General features: G+C 35.8%; 1 protein-coding gene across 4 annotated transcripts in view; it reads left to right on the forward strand.

Moving 5' to 3' along the window:
* LOC127498800 (neuronal PAS domain-containing protein 3) overlaps nt 1-13,834 on the forward strand; it is a 325,272-nt gene that overhangs the window by 294,647 nt on the left and 16,791 nt on the right. For all 4 annotated transcript variants that reach the window (XM_051868546.1, XM_051868547.1, XM_051868548.1 and 1 more), the window contains one exon: nt 12,577-12,695. In XM_051868546.1, the coding sequence (XP_051724506.1) occupies nt 12,577-12,695 (119 nt within the window). The remainder of the gene's footprint in view (nt 1-12,576; nt 12,696-13,834) is intronic.

Here is a 13,834-nt window from a genome sequence, read left to right on the forward strand (position 1 = left end):
TCCTGAAGTTGTTGCTTTCTCTCATCATTTGTGGTGGTGAAAATTCACGCAATCCATTACCACAGGTAAACACGACCCTACATCCATTTTTTGATTTGCTCTTTAAACTAAATGCTTACGCCTACATGTGTACGTTCTTTTGAGGGGAAACGAGTGCTTCAATTACAGCACTTTGAAATTCATTTACAAGCCCAAATTTGATTATTGCCTGACTTTTTCAGATGAAGGAATAATTAAAACAGTGTTAACAGCAGCTAATTGATATCCCGTGTTTATGGTTATCACTGCAGTGTCATGCCGTCATTGAGTGATAAATGCACAACTTCATCAAGGCTGCAATTAAACCTCTGCATGTTTGACACACAGACCTGTCCTGACCAGATATTTACTGCCTTTGTGGAGTTGTTCTGTTGCATTTTGCATTTGCCTAGTCTTGTATTGCATATTTTAGCATCTTGTTTAAGTTGATTCTTTATTTTGTTCATGACACAGTATTGTAGGATTTGGCAGTGTGATGGTAAAAATCAGTAGGGGTGGATAATGCTCTACCGTTTATTTCCAAAAATTCACATATCGGCTTTTCAGATGGGACTCAAGAGAGTTATATTTATAGTGTATTACTGTTTTCAGTTGATTTAACTCAAATTATTAAATAATATGTATATGTTTTTACATTGATGTCATGTTATAATACAACAAAAGTCCATAAAAAAGAAAAAAAAATCATATTAGATGGTTATCAAAAAATATGATTTTTTTTAAATATATATAACATTATTGGGCTGAATTTCCACCAAAACCGAACTTTATCGGGATATATACTGTTAGAAAAATGTGAAATATATGATACTTTGGTCATCCCAACCACCTCTACATTTCATATCCCACAAAAACTCTGTCTATTTTATGTATTTATTATATTTATATGGACTTATACATTCATGTGGTGTAGATTTGAAAGGTTCAGGTCTTGTGTTTTGCTGTTGCTTTGCCTCTTTTGCGGAGATATATTGTTGCAATGTGTGAATGGATGTCAGCTGCATATTATAGTGAATGTTAAAATGGGGTTGCTATGGAAACAGGGACATTACACACATATCTACGCTACGGTGGCTATAGAGGTATATCCTGAAGGTCTGCTGAGGATACAACTCCTGAAAGATGTTTACAGACCATGCGGTTTGTCGGCAAAACGATTGTTTGTGTGTATGTATTAGCATCTCTTTTCTAATGTGTTTAAACAAATAGGCCTAGCGTATATTTTCAGTCTTTCAAGCTACATACATTAATTTTTAAAGCTGTTTGTGAGTAAATATGTTATTGATGTATAGCAGTGGGGGAAAAAAAAAGAGTGTTGAAGAATACAACTCTCTGATGACTTCAGAGGAGAGCACAACTGTGTCGAATCGATAGAACTTGAAATTTGAGGCAGTGGTCCTTCAGTGCCTACAAACAACAAACCTTTTATACCTTCGGTTTAAGATGTCCTCCACAGTCTCACAGAAAACAGTTTGTTTCAGCCACAGCTCCAGATTTATAATTGAACAAATGAGTTTTGGTGCTTTGAAGCACATCACATAAATACACATGCACAGCACATAACAGAAAGTAATTTCCGACTTATTTTATGTCCTACTCAGTGGTTTGAAAGGTCCAAACATATGCCTCAAAAGTAGACTTGTCACATTAATCAATATGTTCTTACAAATGTTGTTTTCTATTTCTTATATGTAGGAATGTGATCAAACCACTTACCCTAAGTACTTTTATAAGTGAACGGACTAAAAAGAAACCAGCATAGCAACTACAAACAACACCCTAGAATTGTTGATTAACCTTTTTCTTCAGAAAATGTAAAAATCTGCTTTTTTTTAGTTTGTTCTTAAACTCTCTTGGACTTCCAGCAATCAGTTTTAGCATCTTAGCAAAACCACCTGATATGTTTGGTTTGACTCACAAAGAAGTCGCACAGGTGAAGTGTACCTGTCAAGACTGTCTGCTCCCTCCTGACTCCTGTGTACTTGCTTTCTTAGTGTGTAGGGCACAGGGGTCAGTCAGGGTGATGGTCTTCTGAGAGCCATAGGCCACTGACATCTGCACCTCTAGCTGCTAATGGGTGCTGGGACATCTGGCAGGTGCTTCATTTCCTTCTGTTTAAACACGCCACTTCTCTGCCTGTCATTCTAATGGCAGTTCTGCCACATCTCCTCAATCTGTTTGTTAGTTTACTTGGCGATATGTTGGCCCATGAGCAGTCTGTTCATCTGTAATCTGGAGAGATCCCATGCATTTCTTGTGATGTTCCTGTGACCTCAACAGTCTTCTCCCAAACTCCTTCCATATGTGCTTGTTGGAATGTACCGTGTTCATTGTTAAGATGATCTTTCTCTCCATGACTGTCTACCAAGGGGTCCAGATGCACTGATCTTCACCTATTCTCCTCTCTACAGCTTGTTTCTCTTTTTCTGTATCAGGGGTTCAGATCAAAGAGGGTCTCTGAAGTGCATGGAAATCATTTTTAGATTAGTGCTTATGTTAATGCTTAATTTAGTTTTAAATTAATGCTTATGTTAGATTATTTCATCGGCACATTTCTGTTTCTTAGTTGAGTGATTGTAATTTAGGAATTTATTGAGGATTAATGTTCCAATAGAACATTCATTGATTTTAAAGGGATAAAACATTTTAAAGGGATAGCTCACCCAAAAATGAAAATTTGTTGTTAATTTACTTACCCTCAGACCATCTAAGATGTAGGTTAAGAAGTGTTTAGCTGAAACTGTGGTCCTTGGTGATTCATACAATGCAAGTCAATGGCTACCGTCACTTTGGTAGTCAAAAAAGCATATATAGGCAAAACAAAATTAATACCCATGGTTCCTGACAATTCATTGAGGTCTTATGAATCGTTCATGGCAGTCTGGAGGACGAGATTCCTGTCGCATAATGACGTATATTCACGAGAGCAAACTCACACGTGAGCTGTCACTGTTTGCTTACAACAGAGAGGGAGGACGCGCGTTATATTGTTCATCAAAGTGGTACTTACTTGTGCTTATCCTGGATGCCGCAACCTATATAAAAGATTAAATTTACATTTGCTTGCGCAATCTCAATCGGGAAGATTAACTTTTCACATATTCTCAATGTTTGAGCTTCTGTGCATACGTCACTATGCAACATGACTGACTGCCATGAACGCAATCAGGACATTTTGCTGAGGCTGTGGATTACAGGTAATAATGTTGTAAATAATGCTCAGTTTCTTGCAGAGACTGATCATTTTGCTTCATAAGACCCCAATAAGCCATTGGTATTAATTTTGTCTTGCCTGTATTTGTTTTTGGTAGCCATTGACTTATGAATCACCAAGGACCACTGTTCCAGCTTCTTTATTGTTCTTCTGAAGACAAAAAGACACCTACATCTTGGATGGCCTAAGGGTGAGCAAATTACCAGCGAATTTTGATTTTTGGGTGAACCATAGGCTGATTTTTGTTTCTGCCGGTGGGTGCCCAGTGCCCACACTCCATACAACCCCCAACCCCCCAAGAGTAGGCTACTGTAGTTTTTTCTGTTCTATGGCATTTGATAAAGGTATTCGTGTAACGCGAAGAGAAATGCACGGACTGCAAATACATTAGGCCTACCAACCAAACAAAAGCACATTCTGTCCATGAGTGTTGTTGTGCTCTCGCTGATATAGTCTATTCCAGATGATCAGTAGCATTTCACTAAATAAAATTCAATAAATACCTATTTACAATAAGCACTTAACTCGAAAATAACTATTAAATAATAAAATAACTAGAGAACTTGCTGAATAAAATCAGCTTGAAATGCTATCCCATGAAACAAAGGTGAATCCATAATTTCTTTACAATTTAAAGGTACACTGTGTTATTTCATCAGTCAATCGTTAAAGTCTGGTGGTTGAAAGCTGCTGGCAACGTTAAATCCAGGAGAGAAGACAATTATAGAGAAAGAGTAGAGATTCATGAGTGCACAGGACAAAGTTTGAGAACACACACGTTAAATCTGAGCTAGAGCAGAGCCATGGGACCACTATATTTGAAAGCGCACGTCCAGTTTTGTGCTAGAATGAAAGAAATCTGCCTGCGAACTGAGAGATTCGTTACATGGATGCACTCTCGTGTTACAATAATGCGCTCTCGACAACTTTCATTAAAATAACGCCATAGAAACTGCCTCAAATGAACTATAAAACGAGATGAAAGTCATGTCCGAAAGCTGCAATTGTTTTTGTTTTTTGGTTAAAATGAATGGAGAATATCTTGTGATTTTCTGTGGGTGCTTGACCATTTCCGTGGGAGCTCGAGCCCCCGAGCACATACAGAAATGGCGCCTATGGGGTGAACTATCCCTTTATTAGTGGTGCTTGCTAAGGTACTTATGCTTAGTGATTTGAAAGTGTTTAACTGCACTGTTTATGCTATACCTAAATCATGTTACTTATTGAGTTATCAAACTTACAATTTTCACTCGGCGGTTAATAAAACGGTTGAAAAAAACGCATAGACTTGCATTGAAGGAGCTCTTTTTAACCACTTGAGCTTGCAAGCATTCACCACTCAAAAATCTAGTTTTAATCTACAATCGTCCATATCAAGCCATGTTAAACCTCACACACAGAACTGCTTAGCACAGCTTGAGAAAAGGCTGTTTTTATTGTTGTCATGGGTGCTTTTCATGATCCAGTGATCCACGTCTGGAACCTCTGGATTTTAATCTGCCTCTAAAGAGAAATTGCAGTCGCAATATACAGCTGTAGCATCCCAACATGCATCTGATTCCTCATAAAGCAATCAGAAAACAGACAATGCAAGTGCTGACAAACCATTCACAGCTGACTTACTGTACAGACCCATTGTGTATTCGAAGTTTATTTGTAGACAAAAGAGAGAAGAAACAAGCTCTTACTCAGTGAAGTCTGGGATCGTCTCTGGCATGGAATATTCAAAAGACAAATAGTACAATGTAAAGTTTTACTGCACCCTATTTATCACAAGGGCAGTTCTGCGTCCGTATGCTTCCTTATGCATTTCCTTTTCCTGCTGGAGAGCACATATGGCCTCTGTTTCTTGTTTCATTGTGTTTGTGTGTGTGTTATTGTTTTCTTTTGTCATTTATTTATTTTTTGCATGATTTTTCCACGTGATCTGAAATTATTCAGGCTGTTTTTCCCCAAACATATTTCAATATTTTCTGCAGAGATTTGCTGCGTTTACTTTAGTGTAAGTGTCATTTGTTTCACCATTCAGCGTGGTGACATCTCAGACCCGCGTCCAAGCTTTTCTTGCCGAGGAATCCTTTTTCATTATTGCGGGATTAAATATTGATCACAGATTTAAGTGTCTGTAACAGCGACTTGTGTATAATGCATTGTGAGCACTGTCTCGAAGGAATGCATCACAGAAACTCGAAATTATTTACTTCAGAACGATTTTAAAAATCACTTTGCACTTTTACATGTGTTAGATGAAGATATTAGGACTTTAAATTTGTTAAAATGAATTAATTTCATGATATGCTAGTTAATTTATCAAAATCACAGTTAATGGGATATATAGATCCATCCAGTGGTCCAGTTAGCATAGAGCTGTTTGAATTATACATCATTATTAATGTATAGAGCAAAGCCTTCATATGTCAGACTCAGGCCAGGAAGACCCTGTTCCTCACACCAGTCTTGAGATGGTGGTAAAGCCTGAGAGACCAGCAGCCCACTTGCTTAATCTTGATTTATTCGTACAGTAAACACCTGACGTCCTGAATTGGTACTAATATTTATATAAATGTAAATTGAGGAATATTAGCCAGAGTACTTCAGCTTTCCTATGGGCCTATAAGTCATGCGCTGAGCGTGTCGTGTACGTGTGGTCTGTGTACCGTGAGGATTGCGGTGAGCCAACAGCAGACGAGGACCTCCAGACCTGCCAGGTGGTTATTGATGGTCAACACTCTCGGTGAGGAGTGTAATACTTTTAAAATCTCATCATTTACTCCCAGACACATTCATTCCCAAAGGTTTCATCAAGAAAATTAATCCCAGGGCCTTTCAGATCATAAATTTACCCCCGCCCACACAAATATTTTCCTTAAGTCATCTCAGATATTGTGAGTTTTATACAAGAAGGCGATTTTAAAGCGTTATAAATGGTGTAAGAGGTTTTATTTTTAAAGGTACACTTATGTAACTTTTGGCTCTCAAGCGGGTAAAAAACAAAACTGCATGCATTTTGCAGAAGAACATTGTTTTGGTTGTGCTTTGGCTCTGTGTGACTGTGTGGAAGAATATCCTACTGCTCATAAATCATTCACTACTAGGCTTAACTGGTTAACTGGTTATTTTAGATGGATCTCAAGCTGACTAGCTGAAGATGTTACAGTAGCTATACCCATTGCTGAAGATGTTACAGTAGCTATACCCATTAATAGACACGGTACTTCCTTGAAAATAAATTCCAGCACAGCGCTACAACGACCATAATGAAATGACCCTTCACAATGCTTTACAGTGAACCCTGTTAAGGTCCGTTCACACCAAGAATGATAACTGTAAAGATAACTATAACGATAACTATATTTGCGTCCACACCAATGAACGATAATGGTCTGTTTATTCTAAGCGCACGTGCTGCGGTTTCGAAGTGTTTACAACATGTTTTTGCTGTTCTTGTTGCATTTACACGGCTTTAACCAGCAGATGTTCTCAGCATGCTCTATTTCGAGTGAATAGCTAGTGTAATTGATTTAATCTAACAGAGAATTTAGCTGACAAAGTCAATAAAGTGGAATAAAAACAACGCCTAGTCTTTTTCACTACAACTTCAAAGCAAGACAATGTTGTCGAAACTAGCACTGGATACCTGAGGTAATTTTTTATATTACAGTGTTTGCTAGGCATAATGATCTCATTGTTAATACTTCTCACCATTTATTTCCGAGGGTTTGTTTTCCATATATCCATTTTCTTTAAAGTATCCTTGAAAAGGGGGGTTGACTTGTCAAAAAGTGGTGGCTTTTTCTAGACATCAGCGATTAACTTCTCCACAATGTTGTCTGCCATTTTAAATGCATGAGCAATTAGAACGGATTCTGATTGGCTGTCAGTGTTTTATCGTTCAACAACAGCTGGAAAAAAATTGTTATGAAAGTGATCCCAACGATATTGTTTCTCTATATCATTGGACAGTGCTATTCTTTTATATTTAGAACGATTTTTAGAACTATATCTTTATCGTTATCTTTATAGTTCTTGGTGTGAACAGGCCTTTAGAGAGCTACATATGGCAATTTATCTATTCAATAAAATACCTCACTGACCTGCTGAGTAATAAAAACGCCATCTCCGCATCGCTTTTACAATATTTCCTTTCGCAGGTAAGTTTAGAATATTCTGTCTGAGCCCCCAGCGTGAGTTTGTTAAGGCGACCGTTATTTAGAACGTATCGCTTTATTGTTTCCATGGTGACGCGTCATTGCTTGTCAGTAACACACTGCAGCGCTATATGACTAATGCTCTGCTTTTATTTCATTTTTCCTTTTTTATTCAAAATATTCACAAATTTGTTAACTATAGCATGAAATATCTGATATTCCGATTATCAAATATGTGCAAGTGGATGTGTTTTGCTGTTTAAACACCTTTATAACGATCGCGTTAGTTGAGCCATATGCGTGATGGGCGCCGCCATGTTAGTTTGTCCTGCACAATGAATCGGATCTGTTGGATTTACAACATGTGAATTCATCCGCTTCTCCCGAAATGCATGAAAGTAAGTGAGTCGGTGAACTGGGGAAGAATAGAGTAAACTTTAAAGTAACTTACACATTGTGTATCTGATGAATAAAATAATTATAATGGAAAGGAATGTTATTGCCGCTTCTATAGACATCAGTGTGTATTTTACAAACTCTAAATGTATTGTTTTGCTAGTACTCATCTGTATTTAAATGTCTGAAACCTAAAATAAACATTATGTGGTTGAAAACACTGCATATCTGTGATATGAAAAGCGCTGAGCGCATCCGTCTCTGGTTTAGCGCCAGCCAAAGCGCGCAAGCACATTTGAATTTGGCAGTTGATCACGTGATGCGCTGAACGTTCTAATCACACCGGTGTGATTAGACCAGCTCTGTCGCATACTCTTTTTGCCAGCAGACTCTGTTCTGTTCTGTTTTTTTTTTTTTTTTTTTTGCTTGTTTGTTTTTTAAACGGGTGATTCCCCGGAGGTTCAGGATTTGGCGTGTTCCATGTCAATCTTTCTCGCTCGTTGTGACAACTAACCTATGCCACTCCCACATGCATCAAAGTAGCCGGAGGAATTTTTCTTTATTTACAGATATGAGGCAAGTGATGTATGTATGCAATTTCTTGTGAAAACCACCCCAACAGGTCTAAAATATAAACACTTATAATAGGCTTACCATAGTGAAGACAAAACATGCTTTGGAAGAAGGATTGATTATGTATTGACTCATTATTTAAATTGTGTTCATTTTGAACAAAAAAGTTAAATAGTGTACCTTTAAACTCCACAAAAGGATGAAGATGATGTCTGTGGAACTTTCTAGATTTTTTTTTTTTTAGATTGTTTTTTTTTTTTTTCTGTGTTATTGTCTCACTTGGATTGCGAGTGTAAGGGAGTTCACATACACAACACAAAAACAAAAGTTCAAGTGTGTAGAGTGTTGTGCTTTTGCTGAAACACAGGTGCATTGTGGGGATGTAGGTTTAAGTCGAACACATAAGACTCTCTCAACACACTGCAGATTCCCTTAATCTCATGGATTGGATGATATTGATGATTTAGCAGATCTGCCCACGTTCCTACAGTCACAGGGGGCTCTGCTGGACTGCAGACATGGCAGCAGAAACTCGTATGTGTACAAAACAACACGTTTTTGACATACAGAAAATCTTCTTTTGAGGTGTTTCCACATGCTGCTTTCAAACAGACTTTTTTTTTTATCCAGCACAGAGGTGACACAGTAAATGCATTTACACTTTAAACTGGTAGACAATGTATCAGACACCTGAATCCTGATCTCGTGCCCACTGGACAGAAAACAGTATTATTATTATCATTGTCGTAATAGATTAGGCGCTGAGGAAAAAAATATTTACAGGAACAGTATTGCCAAAATGTGTATATGATGTCGACATTGATTTAAGAGCATTTTTTTAAATAGATATTAAAACAACATTCAATACGACATTTTTTGACAGTGTCTATTTACACCAAGTGCAAATAGCCCACCTTGTTGGCACAGGCTATTTAAACTAACTCTGCCCATCAGTGTCTGACTGACATAATTACAAAAGAAATCCTGCTGATAACAGGATCAGTGGTGTGGAGAATAAGGCGGGTGGCATTAGCTTTCGACGTGACCGACCAATCAGCCTTTTTCCAAACTAATTTTTCTCCCTTTTCCCATCATATATTATTTTGGAGAGGCGTTTACTTTCATTGTTTAAGAAGTGTAAATAAAATGCCTAACATGTATTTAATAGTGGGACTAAAGTGTTTAAAGGGTAGGGTTAGAAGGGCTTTAGGGATAAGTAATGTCTCAGTAAGGCAGCATCCATTTATGATTTTAATGAATATAATCAAATACACTGAATATGTTGTTATTATTGCACAGTTTTATAATATACTACAATACACTGAGGTGCAAATAGTATCTGCCGCTATTTACACTTAGAGTTAATAGCATTTGTCGGCAAAGTTTATTAAATGTTTACAATAAAAAATCATGCTTTCTAAACGATGCACTCATTCACAGCTGGCAAAGCAAAAGAATTCCTTTTTTGTTTTTTTTTGTTTTTGTTTTTTTACATGTGCTAGATGAACATTTTAGGACTAGGATATGCTAATTGATTTCTTAAATTAATCACAGCTGATGAAATATATATCAATTTACTTCATCTCATTCTTTGTTATTGTTCAGTGGCATGAGGGGAATCCTAAAATTTAGCATATTGTTCAAGCAGGAGTGCGAGTGTCTGTCGCAATGGTTTTACTGTATAATTCATATTCCTGTCATTATCAGCAAAGCGAGGTCACAAAGGACATGTTGATAAGTGACCTCTCTCCGTCCGAGTTCCGCATGTGTAAAAAAAGGACGGCGTAACTTTAAGCCTGTCTCATTCTTAATGAAAACGGTGAGTTGCAACGGCCTCTGATCTTGTGTTTTAGTCAAATAGAACTCTACGCTTGACTGACAGCTCTGATCTAAAGCATTTAAGTGCAAGTTTTGATCTCTCTGCCTTTGATTAAAACTAATGAGCTCATTTAATTCAAAATGGGAATCTCTGATAAGAGAAATAAGGTTGATGTGATTGGATTAGAGAGGCGAATTAAACTCTTAGAGCTGAAGTTTGTGCTTATATAGTGTATTAAAAAGCTGTTGGCATATTCTTGTGTGTTAGATGATGAGAAAAATTTCATAGTAATTCATATTTAATCAGAAGAAATGAAATGACTAAATATAACATGGCTCTGCCTTTTCCCCAGAGTGATAAAGGACTAGTTAGATTTTAAATGACATTTAATTCATGTTCTCAGAAAGAGAGAGAGAGAGAGAGAGAGAGAAATGGGAAACACAGCAGTCCAAACCCACAACCATTTTGGAGCGTCTCTTCAACTATACTTTTATGTCCCAGGGGTCGACTTTATTAAAACAGATTTTGCTTTTTGTCCACTTAACAAAAGTTCACTTAAAAATTTTGAAACTTTTTTTTTATTGCACCTTCATTTGTTTTTGTTACTTTCCAAATGCCTTTTATATATAGATTTTATTCTTGTATAACTTTCAATCTTGAACTATGAAAAATTCATCATAAATTATTAGTAAATTTTATTACTATGACTGATGTGAAAAAATATAACTAGTATAATATATAAGTATATACAGTACCTGTCAAAAGTTTGGAAACACTCTTATGCTCCTAAGAGGCTGCATTTATTTAATCAGAAATACAGTAAATACTAATATTACGAAACATTATTACAATTTAAAATAATTGGTTTCTATTTTAATAAATTTAAAAAATAATAATACTTTATTCCTGTAATGACAAAGGTGAAATGACATGATCCTTCAGAAATCATTCTAATATGATGATTTGCTGCTCAAGAAACGTTTATTATTATAATTATCAATGTTGAAAACAGGTTTTGCTACTTAAATCTTTTGTGGAAACAATGATACCATTCAAACATTTGTGGTAAAACTTAAAAAAAAAAAAAAAAAAAAAAAAGAGAGAGAGAAAATAATAGTTTTATTCATTAATGATGCATTACATTGATCATAAGTGACAGTGAAGACATTTATAATGTTACAAAAGATTTCTGTTTTATAAATGTTTTAATAACTGTAATAAACAAAGTTAATACATGCAAATAAATGCTATTCGTTGAACTTTCTATACATCAAAGAATCCTTGATAATAAGAAGAAATGTTACCTGAGCAGCAAATCATCATATTAGAATGATTTCTGAAGGATCATGTGACTCTGAAGACTGGAGTAATGATGCAAAAAAAAAAAGAGAATATATTACAGGAATATATTACTAAATTCATTATTCATTATTTCTAAAATAAAATATATTTTAAAATATATATATTTTAAAAAAAAAAAACAGTTAAAAAATAATCTTTACATAAATGCAGCTTTGGTGAGCAGAAGAAACGTCTTTCAAATACATAAAAAAAATTATAATGTTTCCAAACTTTTGACACGTACTGTAAATATAACTAGTAAGAGTGTGAAAAGTTTGTTTTAATAGAGTTTATTTTGTCAGGGCTGGACACTACACCTCCTCTGATGCCTGTTTGTAACATGTTAAATGTCAAGATAAGTTAAAATTTGCAATTAATTAGGCTCTAATCAAGCGTGTTACAGCAAATTAGCAGAACCTCCGTTGTTCGTCGGGTGTCCTTGTGTTAAGATCAAGGCTAGAAATCTTTTTTTTTCTTTCTCATCTGGTAAGAGTTGTATTATAGTATAAGAAATATATTATTTTGTTGGCTGTCATTGATAATATTTAAATAGATATTTTATTGTAATTACAGTTTTATGTTTTGTGAAGCAAATGTGAGTGGTGTTTGCACATGCATAGCTCACCACTACAATGTTAGGATGCTTTCTTTCTTGCTGGGTGATTCCTTAATAAACCAAGTTTGTTAAAGTGCTCTCTTCTTAATTTTCCCGTTTCCTAATTTACACATTCCTTTGAAGGCAAATACATCTAACACCAGCTTGGGAAGGTTTATTCATTTGCCATGTAGTGTTTAAAGCAATTATGTTTGCCAAGGCTCCGCTTCATGCTGTTAGTAAATACAATTAAAACATTGTCAAAGTTTGATTAGCACCTTCCCCCTTATCAGGTTGTGTTGTTTCATTAACTGTCTACCAAGAGGTGATAGAAACTCAATGAGAAGTTATTGCACATCAGACTCACTAAAGCAGTCTGATATCTCTGCGTCTCTGTGAGTCGTGTATTGTTTTAGTGTTGTAATAGGATGTTTGTTGTTTGTTTCCGCAGTGGAGTCGAGCAGCCCTAGTCTTCTGTCGCCGGATAACTCTCTAGAACGTTCCTTCTTTGTCCGTATGAAGTCCACACTCACCAAGAGAGGCGTCCACATCAAGTCCTCTGGATACAAGGTAAAACTGGCATGTGGATGATTGTCGGCATGTTCTAAAAGAAATGAAAACTCACTTCAGTCTTGTATCATATCATGTGTCATAGTTAGTGGTGAAATTATATATGTGTCATGACCAGGCAAAGAAATTTGGCCAATATTTGACGCTTTGAGATAATCAGCATCGGGCAATAATCAAGCTTCCCTTGTGTTATTGCTAAAAGAAAATAATACTTTTATTAAGCGAGAATGCATTGAATTGTTCAATACTGACAGTAAAGACATTTATAATGTTTAAAAAATATATATATTTTTTAACTCTCTTCATCAAAGAAACCTGAAAAGAAAGTGCATAACTGTTTCCACAAAAATATTATATTATATTATATTATATTATATTATATTATATTATACTACTATGTTTTCAACATTGATAATAAGAAAAGAGCAGCAAATTAGCATATTAGTATGATTTCTGATGGATCATGTGACACTAAAGACTGGAGTAATGGTGTAAAACATAAAAATATATATATATATATATCCACAAGACAAAAAAAATAGCTGAATTTATTAAAATAACCCCATTCATAAGTATGTGAACCATTGATTCTTAACACTGTGTGTCATTACCTGGATGATCTACGACTGTTATTTTGTTTTGTGATGGTTGTTCATGAGTCCCTTGTTTGTCCTGAGCAGTTAAACTGAGCTCTGTTCTTCAGAAAACATCTCCAGGTCCTGCAGATTCTTCAGTTTTCCAGCATTTTTTGCATATTTGAACCCTTTACAGCAGTGAATGAATGATTTTGAGATCCGTCTTTTCACACTGAGGACAACTGAGGGACTCCAACACAACTATTAAAAACAGGTTCAAACATTCACTGATGCTCTAGAAGAAAACATGATGCATTAATAGACGGGGGGTGAAAACATTTGGAATATGAAGATTAAGGTAAATTGTATTTAATTTGTCTTCCGGGAAACATGCAAGTATTTTCTGTTGCTTCCGAAGGGCAGTACTAAATGAAAAAAAAATGATATTCAAGCGAAATAAGAAAAATTTGGACCTCTTCATCCTGTTCAAAAGTTTTCACCCCCCGACTCTTAATGCATCGTGTTTCCTTCTGGAGCATCAGTGAATGTTTGAACCTTTTTTAA

This window comes from Ctenopharyngodon idella, chromosome 17 (genome assembly GCF_019924925.1).
Source record: "Ctenopharyngodon idella isolate HZGC_01 chromosome 17, HZGC01, whole genome shotgun sequence".
Lineage (NCBI taxonomy): Eukaryota > Metazoa > Chordata > Actinopteri > Cypriniformes > Xenocyprididae > Ctenopharyngodon > Ctenopharyngodon idella.